At 39.5% G+C, this 15800-nt stretch overlaps 1 protein-coding gene across 5 annotated transcripts in view; it reads left to right on the top strand.

Annotated features, from left to right (window-relative positions):
- The first annotated feature begins 1983 nt into the window (after window positions 1-1983).
- The window catches only part of ERCC6 (ERCC excision repair 6, chromatin remodeling factor), a 48844-nt gene continuing 35027 nt past the window's right edge, over window positions 1984-15800 (top strand). The window contains exons 1-6 of one of the 5 annotated variants that reach the window (XM_049810448.1): window positions 1984-2011; window positions 2513-2590; window positions 3142-3575; window positions 6111-6231; window positions 8607-8715; window positions 10620-11346. In XM_049810448.1, the coding sequence (XP_049666405.1) occupies window positions 3145-3575; window positions 6111-6231; window positions 8607-8715; window positions 10620-11346 (1388 nt within the window). In that variant the 5' untranslated portion in view covers window positions 1984-2011; window positions 2513-2590; window positions 3142-3144. Of the gene's footprint in view, window positions 2012-2142; window positions 2591-3075; window positions 3576-6110; window positions 6232-8606; window positions 8716-10619; window positions 11347-15800 lie in introns of those variants that run through there. The other 4 variants (XM_049810447.1, XM_049810446.1, XM_049810445.1 and 1 more) reach the window with 4 other exon arrangements.

Here is a 15800-nt window from a genome sequence, read left to right as displayed (position 1 = left end):
ACCAGTGGGTATTAAAGGAAATGGTATAATATGTCATAGAGAGCTAGCAACATGGAGAACTTGGTAGGATACAGTATTTTACAAAAACTGTCAGTGGTGGTGATTTATGAGAAAAAGTAACAGAATCCCTACTCATGTGTAGGGAGTCTGTGGGTGTGTTAGGTATGCCACAAATTTGGCAAAAAAAAGTTTCAACCACGTTTGAAATGCTTGAATCGCTGGATACTTCATTTATCAACAGTGTTTTACTGCAGCAGTGTGGGCTCCAACTGTAGGAACACAGTTGAGAAAATGTCAGACAATCAATGTCTACGGAGACTAGGACTTTCCTGGTACAGGAGACATATGGGGCTAGTAGACAAGAGTCCACCAAAGGGCCACTAAGATGAGTAGGGACTGGACCATCTCCCCTATAAGGAAAGGCTGAATAGAGCTGGGACTGCATAGCCTAGAGAAGGAAGATGTCATCAATGTGTACAAGTATCGAAAGGCAGGGTATAAAGAAGACAAAGCCCAAAATCTAATAAAAGTTACCATCTCTCCCTATACACCCTAACCTACATCCTTAAATTTTCATGATTAAAACATTACACCTAGTCATACACAAACACCACCTCTGCTACTCCTGTGTTAAACAACTGACATTTCTGCATAGCTACAATCACAATCTTCTATATGCAGGGTGACTAATCAGTAGTATCTGGGATTTCTTTGGATCAAAGGTGCACTATAAATGTATTATTATTACTGGACTTGTTATCTCTCATCTGCAGCATTTTGTTGAAATTAAGAGTGAGAAGCATAAGGTATCATGCCTCTGTCACTTACCTATATATGCCTTGTCTCCACCCCTGAATAATTTACAAAGTAGTAATATATTTTTTACAATATGCATGTTGTTTCAAGACATTCCCTGTAAAAAGGTAGCATTAAGAATACATGGAGCAGGACAACTGAAAGGCAATTGAAGAAAGCAACTCTGTGGTCAAATGGAATCGCGAATTGTCCCCTACAGCCAAGAGCTAAACTCGATAGAAATACCTCAGCATTTCATCAGCAATACATTTCCAAATGTATTCGGCTACGTATTTATCCTCTCGCAGTTGGCCCAAGGCTGTTGGCAAATAAATTCAGTTCTGCTGCCCAAAGGCGGAGGACCTGGGTCCAGGAGTTTCACACCAGTGGAACGGGGAGATAGAAAGATGGGGAGAAATTGTGGAGACAGCAAAAAGACCCCCGAAGAAAATCTAGTTTTCTGCTTTTGCCACTACCAGAGAATTATGAAGAAAATAGAATGGAACGCATAAAACATAAGGAACTGCTGCTACAGAGCCCAGCAGGCAGATGACCCGTAGCTCTTAGAAGATTGCTCCTCTTGCCGATTGATTGCTAAGCCTCTAAGCAACCCTACTGCTAAATCCCAAGCTGCATATTATGCACCCTCCTCTCTTCTTCCCTTGCAGGAGCCTTGAAGCAATCAAATTACTTGCTCAACAACACTTGTTTTTTGAGTCCCGGGCTAATTTTGCAACCACTAGAGCACGCTTCCTTCCCCGGGCCTTTCAAAGGACAGCCACCTGACGCTAAGAGACGTCAAGTGAGAAAACCGAACTTCTGAAGCGGTCCCTGCAAGCAGTTCCTCTGTGGCTCCGGCCTACCGGCCCTTCTGCCCCAGGCACCGCTCCCCTGCAGGGCGGCCGGCCCGAGGTGCCCCGTGTGCCCCGGCCCGCAGCCCAAGCCGGGCCCGTGCGCCGCCAGCTAAAAACGCACTAGCGAGGTAGCCTGGCACCCCCGCGGTAAAGGTCAGCGGCTGCCGGCGGCCCCGGGGAACACCCGAGCACGGCTGCCCGCTCCGCCGCCGCCCACCTCGCCTCAGGCGGGCGAGCGAGCAACCGCGGGCAGCGGCCGCGGCACGTCACTCCCCCCAGCCCCGCCGCGCGGCAGTGACGCTCACCGACGTTGAGGAAGTGACGCGTGCGCGTTCGGCGTGGGCGGGTCGCGCGTCGCTGCGGTGAGGCGTCCCGGGTGCCGGGCGGCGAGTTGAGTTCCGCGCCGGGACCGCCCGCGGGGCCGCGGCCTGCCCAGCTCGGGCAGAGGCCGGGCGGGGCCGGGGGCGAGGGCGGGGGCGAGGGCGGGGGGAGGCGGCGCCCCCCCGGAGCCCTTCGCGTTTCCATCCCGGCCGGGCCTCGTCGCTCAGCCGCGAGGGAGAGCCTTCGGCCGGCCCCGGGCTTGCTCGCAGAGAGAGGCGGTGAAGCACGGGAGCTCGGGGACCGGTGTGGGGGAGGGGGTGCGCCGTCCCCCGAGGGGAGCTGGCCGGTGCGCGGGGTTGTCACGGCACTTGTTGCCCGAGCGCGCGGCCAAGCCCGTCGCGTGCGCGTGCGGAGGCGATGAAGGAAAACGGTGAGCCGGGACCGAGACCCGCGGGCAGCCGTGCTCGGAGAGCTTGCTGATGAAGCCCGCCTGCCTTATTAATGTCTTCCTGCGAGTTAATAACACTTGTTTCTCCCCGAAGGTGATAAAAATTACATCCTTTCGAAAGACAGTCTGCCCCTGAAAGCTCCAAACAGTAATCAGCTCCAGGCTTGCCTTGGTAAGTCAGTCCGGTGTTAATTTCCAAACAGCTAAGATGCGTTATGTTCTACTTCCAAGCTGAATTGGAATGCTAAAGTCTACAGCCAACTGCTCTCATCAGTGTTTTCACTGGCAAGTCTTACCCTGTTTCAAAAACTTGTACTTTTTGGTTTTAGACATGTTAAGTTGCCTATGTTTTTGTTATGCCGTAGTCTTCAGGGCGTGACCATTTACACACAAGATTGAGTTCACTCTCTGGCGAATAGAGGAATTTTTACAGGTTGTTTTATTTGTCTTGATATCAGTGTTTTCCAGGAGTATTCCGTATGGTTGTCTTTAAGAAGTTTTGGCCACTTTTTTCCTTTTGGTTTGTGGAAATGAGCGTGGAGAAGCCTTTGGGGGGAGGACTCATGGAGGAGTAGACTACTAGGTGTTTTGAAACAAGAATTTCTCATAAAGAAATGTGTTTGTTGTTTTGCTTATTTTTATTTGGGCACAGTCTTCATGAGGAGCTTTGTGCGTGTGAATGTTCTTACAATGATGAGGTTCTTCTTTGTTGCCTTTGAGCAGAGGATGCCAACAGACAACAGCCACCTGCCAGACAGAATCCAAGAACAAGACCCTGTTACTACTTCAAGCAATAATTGCCTGCATAATGCTGAGGAATTGGGAATTGAACAAGAAAATGGCATTTGTAACAGTGACCCAGGTAGTAGTATTAGAGTTCCCAACTCTGCCAGCCAGTCATCCACTTCCACGGCTGTTCCTTTGGAGTTGCCCAGAAGAGGACACCCCCTTTTACAGATCAACAGGCAGCAGATTCAGTCCATCTCATATAGTGCACAGGCTGCTGAGCTCAAAGGTTTAGGAGTTGATGTCTATGACCAGGATGTATTGGAGCAAGGAGTTCTTCAGCAAGTAGATAATGCAATTAACGAAGCTAATAAAGCAACAAAAATAGCTGATGCGGAGAAAGAATATCAGTCAGTGTTGGATGACTTAAGGTAAATTGTGTCCTTTCTTACTGTTCTTTTCTGTTACTGACTATCTAATGAGGCTTGATGTCTCATGTTTTTAAAAGCTGGAAGATGAAAAGCTGTTTTGAAAACACTAGATTACATGTACTCTTCTGAGTCACCTGCATTTTAAAAAGGAAAATATTTTTCACATCAGAACAATGCTTCATTGCTCTTATTTGACTAATTCAGTCATGCATCAAGGCAGTAGAGGACAGTGCATGTCCTTTTTCTTCTTTGTCTCCTACCTTACCAAGATGTATGTCTGTTTTCTGGGCAGTGTAGAATTGCATTATACTCTATTATTCAAAGTAATAATCAGACAAAGTGCCACTTCTTCAATTCTGTATGCTTCATAGGGTTATCTGCTTCTGGTTATGTGCTTTCTGTAACTTTGATGACTCGTATCATGAGTGTGCTACAACCAAAACAACCTTATCACAAGTGCTTGTATGAAGTATTTAAGGATACCTTAAAAGAATCAAATGCTTAATTAACATGGTATATTGATAGCAGAAGACTTTGAGGGATGGGAGCCTCTTTCAAGTTTTGATCTTAGATCTCCCTTTCTGTTTCTAGTCTCATTGTAGAGTTACCGTGTGAACTACTACAGGTAAATAATTCTACCTGTGCATCTTTCTCTGTATTGCATTAATGTTGGATTTTAGTGCTCAAGAGTGCTGTAGGCCTCCATTACCTATGTGAACTCTCGCATAGCTCTCTTATTATGCATACGCTTAATTTTATGCACTTCATTAATTTTCCAGTTTGGGTGTGGAGATGCAAAGTTAGATAAGTTTCCGAGACTGGAACCTAATTTCAGATGTTATGTAGCAGAAGGACATAATGTGTAAGATGGTCACTGAAAGGACAAATGGAGTAGTGTAACCATTGTAATTAGATTATGCAGTTATTGAAAGAATGGTGCAGGGCATTATCAATTAGTTGATATTTTCCTGGTTTTCTTTAAGAAACATCCTATGATTTTTCTTACCCCCCTATTTTCACCTTCTGCTTAAAGTCGTAAAATGAGATTTACATGAGGGGATGCAAATGGTTTATGCAGACCTGTAGAACCTCATCTGTATAAGATGTAACATGCAAGTCTGAAAGTTGATTTTGGAGAAGATCAGCAGAGATATAGCTGTTTTGTTGAGCAGAGGGACTAACAAAAGTAAAGATGTACAAGTAGAGCATAATAGAGTTGGTTAAAGTCCTGTAGCACGGTGAATGCATGACTAGAGGTAGAATCAGGCAAGAAATAGTTTTTGAGCAGTTGGCATGGAGTTCATGGTAGAAGCTGCATGATTCTATAATGCACACGCAAATTTAAGCAGAAGGAGGAGAATAAAAAATGGTTGCCTGTTAAAATCCTGCAGTCCTCTTAAATGAAGCTTTGTGGAAGAAGATGGTAGCAATATGTGTCAAGAGTCCCTAGGGCCAAGGAAGCAAGAGCCAAAAGGTAGGAGATGTGCAAGAAGGTGGTATACTTAAAGCAACAAAACAGAAGACTAACAAAGGGGATGGGATGGTTCAAAAGTGTTGAAAGAATGGAGAAGTGAAGATGGCAGTGATAGCTGGGGAGCTGGTAGAATACGTCTCCTAGGAGAACAGTGGTAGAATCCAAATTAGAGCTGGAGAGAAATGTGGTCCAACAATTTCCTCCCTGACAATTGAGGAGACTTATGTAGTGCTTTTCTTTGCATATGAGGGGAATAATGGCTGCTTTGCAGGTGTTGTAAAGAGTTTTCTTTGACATTTTTCATAATGCTTTGAGATGCTAATTTGTATATCCTTACGAAATCTGCTATTTGAATCAACAAACCTAGATTTGGTGCTTCTGATGGTGGGCCAGTATCTCCTTCCTTGCGAACAAATTCAACAGCAGAAACAGATGATACTAGGTTATAATATGTGGTTCAACCTTAATTTCATATTCTGTATGGAAACACGAAAAATGGTAGTGTGTGAGTAAGGAAAATTTAATGTTATGTGCTATTAATTCTTTGAGCTAGTCTGTCTTCCTGAAACTGTATTTATATCTTGTAATCTATACATTTTGTAAAAGAGGTGTTGTAAAGGTAAAAGAAATAGCCTTCCTTATATAATGGCATCAACTATTAAAACAGTTTTAGAAAATGAAAACATGGGATTTTCCACTCAGATTTTTGTTTTGTCTTTTGTTTACCATGAGTAATAAAAGCAACCAATATCACTTGCTTATTATCATCATCAGACTCGTAACTTTTGAGTACTAAATATTGCAGTGGTTTAAGTTTCCTTGCCTTTGGAATTCTAGTATTAGCAAAATTTTGTTTAAAAATATTTTATGATGTACAACTTTTTAAAGCGTTTAGTATTTCCAGTGTTGTTTAAATATAAGATGCTTATTTAGAAACTTACTTTTAGACCTTTTTAAATATTACCTTAAATTTCCTGGAATTTCTAAATTGTCTGAATCAAGAATGTGGTATTTTTCTTTCTGGAGTTGACTAGTACATTGTAATCTTCTTGTTTTTTCAGATCATGTACAACATCTCTGAAACAAATAAATAAAATTATTGAGCAACTTTCACCTCAAGCAGCCAACAACAAAGATATAAACAGAAAACTAGATTCTGTAAAACGGCAAAAATATAACAAGGTGATTGGATTACGTTAATTTCCTACTGACAATACTTAGCTTGTGCTTGGCTTAAAGTTTGGATTATGTGATACAATTCTTGCTTAATTATATAGTTCAGAGTCAGTCTACAATTGCTGTTCCTTCCCTTTTAAATGGTTTAATTTTCTACCAAAAAAATGTAAATAACTAAATTAAAGATGTGAAAGTAAGAGCTGAATTATTTTTTTTATTCTAAGTTTCAGAACAAGCTGTAAAACTGAAATTCCAGGACGTCCTCAGAAAACTGATATGCATTAATTTAATTAAATCTCTCCCGGTAGTATTTGGAGAATTAGCAAAGCATTGTTAGGGCACGATTTTATAGCTGACCTAAATCTCGGTTCTTGTGGTCTTCATTCCCTACCTTCCTTTTCTTAATCCTTTTTCATGGTCTGTATCTTTCTTGTACCAGTACATATCATTCCTTCCTGTGAGCCATTTTAACTCAGTGATTTGGCAGAAACTGCTCCAGCCTTTTTCTGCCAGAGTAGTAAGTTAAAGGAGCTTGCAGAGCAATCTATCAGGCATCAGGGTAATGTAAGCGATAGACCTGTACAGCTGTGAACAAGAAGAAGGAGATCTGAAAAGAGGGGAAACTTCTGGTCAGCTCACCATCTGATGGAAATTCACCTTAATATTTTTTCTAATGATAAACCTGACTGAGAAACTTAATTGTCCTTTACCCTCAGATACTTCTTCCCAGTCTCAGGCCATTTGCCATGGAGTCATTCAGTTGTTTGTTTTTTAACCTTGACCATTTCAGCAACTTGGATAACACTGTGCTCGCAATTTGGCCAATTAAGAGAGTGAGAGGGACAGTACTGAACAGCGGCACAGGGCTAGGAACAAGTAGCTGGAAGTAGTGGGAAGAAATGCATTAAATCAGACTTACCACTAAAGAGTGATCATGTAATTGGACACTATTTTACTTGTTTTCATATTGCAGTAATTTACACAAGCGTTAGTTGCAGGGAAAGTTCAAACCTCATTGAATGTTCATTGTTAGCCATCTCTAACAGTCCTTGAAGTGTAAGAATAAATCCCTGTATGACAACTATAATTTGTAAAAGTAGTCCCAATTAACCACAGGAGTGTTTTTGAGGCTGTTTGGAGGCTGGCAGTGTATTTAAACCTGGTCTTGAGCTACCTTATGCATGGAGGAGTGCTTTTTAGTACTATTCCTTTTGTAGCATTGAAGAAAAAATAAATGGTTAAAGACAACTGAATTCTTCCATTATTGAGACACATGGGAAATTAATGACTGGTAAAAGACAGATATTTCCTTAGAGCTGTCATACAGGGAGTGTTTTATGTTATAAAGTACTCTGGTAGCAAGGATTATAGTGCATACACAGGAGATAATACATTGTACCATACATGAATATACTTACCCTTAGTGGTTTGATAAGTGCTACATGAAGATACGGCCAGGCTAGTGAACCATTCCTCACCGAAAAGAAAAAAATTGCTCATTTTGCCATGAACTTGATTTTTACTGAAATACATGCCTCTCTAGGTAAGGAAATATTCCCAAAGAATGGAGTTACAAATGTGGAAAGTTACATTGCCTATGTCTTTATTTTACTGGTTGGAATTTCTTGTTTCATAAGTGAAAGTTAGCGACACCAAGGAATTACAATCAGATAAAAGGTGTAACAGTAGAGCTAGCTATGAATTATTTTCGTAGCAGGAATGAACTATACTTGTTATAGCATCTGTAATGTTGATTTTTTTTCACTTATTTTTTTTTAAAGTAATTTCACTTTTCATAGTTTTTGCTGTTAAATTAGCTGTGACCACTCCTGAATTAACTGTGTACAACCATATATATTAGGATGATGGTCTGATTTACAATTTCAGTTTCTTTCTAACAAAACATTCCAACACTTCTGGGATGATAAATAAATCTTATAGCTGTTTTTAGTGGCTTGTTAACCATCAACCCAGCCTTGCAAATCATGACCAAATCTTTTGGTGTTCTCTGCGCATCTCACAATCTGCTTGATGGGCTTCCTTCACTAGAATCGACACATTCATAAAATGACCTCAAAGGATGTACATAAAAATGCGCAATGTGCATGTGAAATTTGTGTATAAACAATCTGATCTTACTGTATGCATATTGCAAGATGATTGCACACACAAAATTGTGTGTGTTCTGGGGGTTGGAGCGCTACAGATATTGTGGTGTCACTTTTTTACACTTTTTTTTGTTTCAAATGCAATACTGTGAACATTTGAATATGAGATTCTGGTGGAAAATACTGCAAATGTATTAATTTGTCTTGTTTAAAAGGATAGCAAGTGTATGAAACAGATTAAAAATTAAATTATGTATCTACTTGTCATTCAAGGAGCAACAGCTGAAGAAGATCAAGGCAAAACAAAAGCGTCTCCAAGCAATTCTTGGTGGAACGGAGATTCTTGATAAAGTAAATGAGATTGAATTAGAGGAAGATGAAGGTATGGGAGAAGGCTGAAAGTTCTGTTCTACTTTGATGTAATGCTTTTTGTTGTTGTTGTTTGAAGCTAGTTTGCAAGATCTTTGCCAATAAGGAAGTAAATTTCAGTGGTTTGCTTTTAATGAGAGAGTTAAGAACACTTACTCTCTGCACCTGCAAAATTGCAGATCTTGGCATATTCATGTGGGAAGTTTTAAAAAATGGATGTTAATCCGTGTTCAGCTCAGTAGGGATGGCTGAGGCACATTAGAGTATTGGGCTTAATAAATTGGAAATTCTAACATTTTTTTTCACAGCTAATTTGATAAAGATGACTAACATCATGATTGAATTACATTTTATATGCTGGATGCTATCAATCAGCATTAACAAAATTGTTTTTTCTTACTGTTGGGATGTATCACTAGAAATGGAAGGGGGAAGTGCTTCTCTTTTTCAGGCTGCACTGTGATTTAAAAAAAAAAAAAGTAAAATAAAGTAAGGCTTCTTCCAAAGCAGGATATTTATTCTCTCTGTTTCACTAGGTGTTCTTTATCACTACTGTCTGCAAATTGAGCTTGGATTTTATAACTCCAGCTTGGCTGTGTCTTGGCCACAGTCACTAATCTGCAGTATTCTGCAGGGCAAGTTTGAACCCCATTGACATTTGCACATCGCCTTTGGGTTATATTATTGTGTGCAAAGGTGTAAACTCTTTCTGCTATTTGTCCATTGCAGATGTGGCTGCAGTGGATTCCAGATTCAACAAAACTTACAGGAGTCAAAACCTCAGTAAACTTTTCTTGGTAGAAAAGCATCTTTAATCCTCTTTCTTTGAATGGGTTCACGCGGTAAAACTCAGGCACCTGGTGTGATGCAATGTAACTAGCAAATGAATGGACTACAAGACAGAAGAAATGGAGCTGAGCAGTTCCGATAGTTTGAGAAACTAAGGTGGTGGAGAGGGAGGTGTTTCATACCTGATGCATCATCATTACTTGTTAAACGTGTTTTGGTGATAAATACAGCACTTCAGATGGGACTGTATACAGTAGCATGCAGTGCTGGCAATTGTGGTACAGCTATTTAGAAATTTTGGACCAGGCTGGAATTCAGCTTCCTGAATTCAAGAGCTTTTCCCCCTCTTTGGTTTTAAACATCAATTAGTTTGTGTTAATGTGTATAGTAACTGTGAATGCAGTTTAACTGAAGAGCTCTTTTATGGCAATGTGCTGTGCAGCCAGTGCAACTTTTAAAGTCATTATCCTAATATTAGTATTGTAGAGTAGGAGGATGGGTTTGGGGGTTTTGTTTTGGTTTGGTTTTGGTTTTTTGAAGCATGTGGGAAGGCAGTCTTTTATGTGTTTTGTAAGATTTGTGTCTGTCCTTGTATGGTAATGTAAATGTCACATTTCAAGCATATGAGTGGGACTGAAAAATCAATAATAAAATAGAAATGAACGATGTTGCTGCATATGGGAACTCAGTGGTTTCTTGCACTGAACATGGTGACATGGGTTGAATTGACAGCATAGGGAACACACCAGAGTTCATGTGCCACGGGGGACTGTAATTTTATGGTAATTCTTGCTCTGTGTGTTGTTTCAAAAGTATTTGCATTTTGATAGTATGTGTAATGTTTCCTATATGAAGTTTGAGAAGTAGTTTGAAGTAAAAGTTACAGTCTGACTTCTTCGGCTTTCTGTTTTCTTGGGTTTTGCCTATTTTGAACTTCAGGTATTATGTGTGACAAAAATTTGGACTTTTAAGTTGTATATAAAAACTGAACCGAATGTATATAAAGCGGGGGGGGGGGGGACACGACGGACGGGACGGGACGACACCAAAACAAAACACCCTTGTTCCTGCATTTGAGTTATTCAGAAGGTGTAAAAGGCATGCTGGATGTTCTGATTTTTGTTGTAGAACCTGGTCCGTCATGTCTTGGCAGTATGCTTATGCCTGTTCAGGAAACAGAGTGGGAAGAGCTTATTCGTACTGGCCAGATGACTCCATTTGGAACTAAAATACCTCAGAAGCCAGAGAGGAATACCCGACGATTAATGCTAAATGAAGCATCTGATTTTGAGAAGTACTTAGCAGACCAAGCTAAGCTGTCATCTGAAAGAAAGAAGATATCCTTTCACAAAGGAGCAAAGAAGAAAGCACAAGCCAAAAATGTTCAGTGCATAGCTCCTATATCTACTACAAAGGAAAAAAGGGGTAAAGGCATGTCAAAAACAGAGAAGCGCTTAAAAGAACACATGAGAAAACTTCAGAAGCATGCCCTTCAGATTCAGTCAAAGGCAGAGATTCCAAAAGAAAAGAAATACCCTGAGGCCAAGAAGTTCAGGCGTAAACAGGAGGATGATAGTGGAGAGTCTGAGTATGTACCTGATGAGGAGATCTTTGACCCAGAAGCAGCAGAAGAGGAGGAAGAGCAGGCATCTTCTCATGTTGAGAATGATTCTGATTATGAACTTAGGAATTTGTCAAGAAAAAGAAAATATTTGGTGAAGAGGGATTTTAAAGGAGCTGAAGATGATGCTGACTTCTTTCCAAGCTCTGAAGAAGAGGAGCATACACTGGGGAAGCGCAAAGTAAAGAGATGGAGAGATGATGGAGATGAAGACTATTATAAACAGAGACTAAGGTTAGTCCTAGACATTTATATTAGTAACATTAACAAATGATTTTGAACATGCAAAGGGCAATGTCTGTAATACACTGCTAGGAATTGAAGTAAGGAAAACAAGACAGTCAAAATGATCATAGCCTTCCAAAAGGAATCAGACATACCTCTTGATTACAAGGATATTGCTGTTAGATTTTTCTGATTGTTATAGGTCCTTCAGTAGTAAGCTATTTGTGTATCAGTGTTTGTTTGTTGTTTGCAGAATTGTGAATGTGCTCAAAATTGAGTAGATATGAAACAGCATATTACTTGGCAGCTTTACACCAAAGTACTGCCTTGTCTGTAGATCGTAACTACCTTTCAAAAAAAAAAAAAAGTCTTCTGTTTGATAGACAAAATTACAATGCAGACAGACAGTGCCCTCCCTCTTCAGAGGGATGGCACTTCTCCACTGAGAGAGAAATCTTTGGTTTGGAATGGGGTGAGATGCTTAGTTTTTGGCTTGAAATAATTAACTGCTAGTCAAGAAGAAATCATTTGAATAAATTATAGTTACATACTATTTTTGTAGAATCTGAAATCCAAGGCAATTACATACAGTTTATATGGCTAACGGGCTTATTTGAAACCAAATATTAAAAGGATCTTTTGAATTTAAACTTGTAAAAAAATGTATACTGGAAAGGACTATATCTATATTATTTGATTATTAGCACATGGTCTCTTGCATAGCTTATATTAGAAGACATAAGTAATGAAGACTGGACATCTATACTGCTGTTAGTCAAGTCTAAACAGAGCAGCTCATTTTGACAGTGATTTTCCTCTTTGTTCTTGATGCGAGTGAGGGTAAAAACATCCCTATCTAAAGAGATAGTGATAATGGTGGTAGTAGTGGTGTTTTATGTTGCTATGATGACCTAAGGTTGTAAACTGAGTAAGGTTTCTAAGGAGAGTCTAGTATGTTAGGTGGGGAAATACAGCTAAGAACACAAGTTATTTTTTTAAAATGGCAGCTGAAACACCTTGTGCTAATCTGTGATTTATGAAATTTGTGTAACCTGTGTGTTGATGATCTCTCTGTAACTACAGTGTGCTGTTGAGATGTTTTCTCTACTGATGCTAACTAGACATGCCAGTGAAGTTAAGAGACATTTCCGCACATACTGGGAGTCAAAAGATCAAGATCACTAAAATGGTTGTTTTGTTTTAATTGTTCTCTAACCACTGGCATGTTGTCTCTTTTCTAGTATAGGGGTTGAGCTTCATATAATGAACTTCAGCTTGTTGATAGTATGCTTACTTTTAATTAATTACCTTTAGTGAATGTCTTTCAAGTAGTTTTATAGTCCTCTAGAAAATGATGGATTCCAACTTGAAAACAGCTGCTCTAGAGTGAGAGGAAGATATATATTAGGGCTGTCAGCGAAGGATGGTTGATGTAGTAGTGGTAAAGCCTAGCATAGGGACTTGGTTAATTCTTGGGAGACTCGAATTTTACACTTCTATGGAAATATAAAATTTTACATATTTAAGTGAACTTGTATCAGAGAGGGGTCAAGAAGTAGAGGTATAAACACCATCTCTTTCTGTCGTGAGAGCCTGAGTTGCTGTGGAGGAGGAGGTATCTTCTGACAGAGGTACTCACAGTTGTAGAATTACTGGTAAGAAAACCTCAGGTAGGAGGAGCCCAACTTCGCTTTCACATCCCAGGTTACAAAGGCAGATCAGGAGCTGATATGAGGCAATAGGTTTGCAATCCCAGGATGCTGCTTTTCAAAGTTAGAGCATAGTTTATTGCTCTTGAATAGAAGATTTCAGCAAGAGGCTAATCTGAACAATGTCCAAAGGGTCAAAAAGAAATATGTTTTTAATTGGATGCATTAACAAAAATTAATTGTACTTAATTGGTAAAGTATTTACTATTTTATTGAATAAAACTACTCTTCACATTTAAATTAGACCAATATTAAATCATTTTTAATTCAGTGTTTTCATCAAGACTAATTTATTTTGATTGAAAGTTTTAATATGACTCACAGTTTAAATTCATTCAAACACGTTTTTTAATAACGTTAAGATTGTGACAATTTATCCTTAGCAAAGTCATATCATAGACTACGTTTCTTTTGGTTACTAAAGTTACAATAAAAGCCTAAATGAATTTTAGAAATATCAATAACTGTAATTGCTACCAAAACACTACATCTCTTAAAAATTTCATAGCTACAGTTATTGTGGCTGTTAAGCTGCAGCTGTCCACATTGACGTTTTTATGCTGACACCCCCAGGTAATCTTCATTACGGGAAATGCCATGAGAAAATAAAATGTAGTGAATTAAGAAACATATTAAGAATGCTATAGAAATGCTGTCATTTGCTTACATTTATGTCTTGTTTCATGTCAGTTTTACTTTTGAATGCAAACGAATGGGTGAGATTATGGTATATTTTACCCCTGAGAGAGGCAGGGGAAAATCCTTTAGGATTCCTTTAGTCTTCTGAACATTTAGTCTTATGCTTGACGCTGAATACAGTCCTACACTCTTAAAGATTGAAAATGAGTTTCCTTAACATTAAAACTTTAGAGATGGGACTTGAAGAGATTGGTCTGTGTCAAGGGGAAACTACAATGATGTTGTTAAAGCATGATAATTAGCTAACTGCAGGACTGCAAAGCATCTCTAGAACAAGAGGCTGTTTTCAGAACAGGAGCTGGTGTTATCTGCAGTAAACAGGGCAGGCAGGAGAGCACCCGGCTCTTTCCTGCTAAAGGCTACTTGCAGTGGTCGGCCTAGTCACTCAAAGCAAGATGTGATCAGTGGCATGTGGAAAAGTAAAAGTTAGCTATACAGAATTCAGCTCATGCTCTCAGTAATTTCAGTTCTTTCCCCTTGTGTGGGTCTTGCCTTTCTCTAATTACTGTTACTGGTGCCATGTTGCTGTGCAGACACGCAGGGGAAAAATGTTCTGTTCTGAAAAGGTTAACATCTAAGGTGAATCATAACTTGCAAGAATAATGAACAGTAGCAAGGAACATAAGGGTTATGGAGAGTAAGGTAAGTAAGTAGGATACTGTCAAGCAGCTGAAATGTAAGTTTAAGATTCAGTGAAATGTAGCGTATCATTCCAAACTGTCCTTCATACCACCTACTACCAGCTGAACTCAGAGGATTAGGGTTCAGTCTCTAGGATGGTGCTGAATGTCTCAGAGACTTGATCCCCATCAGCAGGTATGTTATCAATTTATATTTTGTCATACTCAGCAGTGACCATCTTGGTCTAGAAGTGTTCAAGATTGGTGCTGGTGGAATCTTAACCTGTTGCCTCCTGCCCTGTGGAATGGTCAGGTCATGGCAGAGCCAGTTTCTTTGAAGATATGGAATGAGTGAAAACGCACCTGGTTTTGGCTTCTTTTACTTAGGATCACAAAATAAAAGTAACCTTGTATGCAGATTAAATGCATAGGAAATAAACATTTTCTTTGTTCTCAACAAGAATACTGCTGCATGGTTTTCTTGTATTATTGTCAAGACTTTGCAGATTTGGAAACTGCAGCTTATCAAGATTTTTTTGCACATTAATGTTTTGAGCATAACCAAGGAATTTTTGCTGCTTATAATATACGTAGTTAATGTGTTACACTATTGACATAACTAATACAGTGTCTGCATAAGGTAATAGCTTGGAGTCAAAACAAAAAATTAGCAGTCTTATGGTCACTACTCCCATAACATTTGTTGGTATGTATCTGCATGCTGCTTCAAGGAAGGAATTGCATGTCATGTTATTGGAGATAAGTGCTATATCTGTGTTATCTTGTGTATTCTGTATAGTTTGTGTAGTACAGTTGTTTGAATTCTTTAATTGCTGTCAAGTGCTCAAAAGCAAGGCTAAGAAAGCTACTTCTTTCCGTGACTCCCAAGTGACATCCAAGCAGCTGAGTACCTGGAAGTTGTGGCTATCAGTGCAACAAAGCAGTTGATACAAAGAACCAAACGAAAAAAAATAAAATTTGCTTAAAAATAAGTTGTTTTTCTCAAATCAGGTCAGTTTTCATGTGCTAGCTCTCTTTGAAATATCTGAGTCACTGAATATCTTGATGTTTCAGATTTATAAATTAAAAAAGGATTAAATATTACCTTTCCTGAAAGATACTTTCTTAGAGCATCCTAACTGCTCTTTAAAATGACAAAGCCAAGACACAAATGAAGATATATTTTGGCCCACTCGCCAAGTACACCTTTCATTCTAAGCTCAAGTGTGTAATTGTCTACATCAGTCTTAATTTACTTGTGGAGACTTGCGGTACTAACTGCATGTATTTCATCTGTTAGGACGTACCAATTAAATCCACCCAAGACCATAAAAAGTTAGATCAGAAAAGTAATGCTGAATGCTTCAATTTAGCAAATTAGAATAATCTGTAAGGGATTCTTAGCTGTATAAAACAGAAAACATATTGTGCTTCA

The sequence above is a fragment of the Accipiter gentilis genome, chromosome 9, assembly GCF_929443795.1.
Source record: "Accipiter gentilis chromosome 9, bAccGen1.1, whole genome shotgun sequence".
NCBI classification, from domain to species: Eukaryota; Metazoa; Chordata; class Aves; order Accipitriformes; family Accipitridae; genus Astur; species Astur gentilis.
Note: the sequence above shows the minus strand (reverse complement) of the source record. Positions and strands in the feature narration are given on the sequence as shown.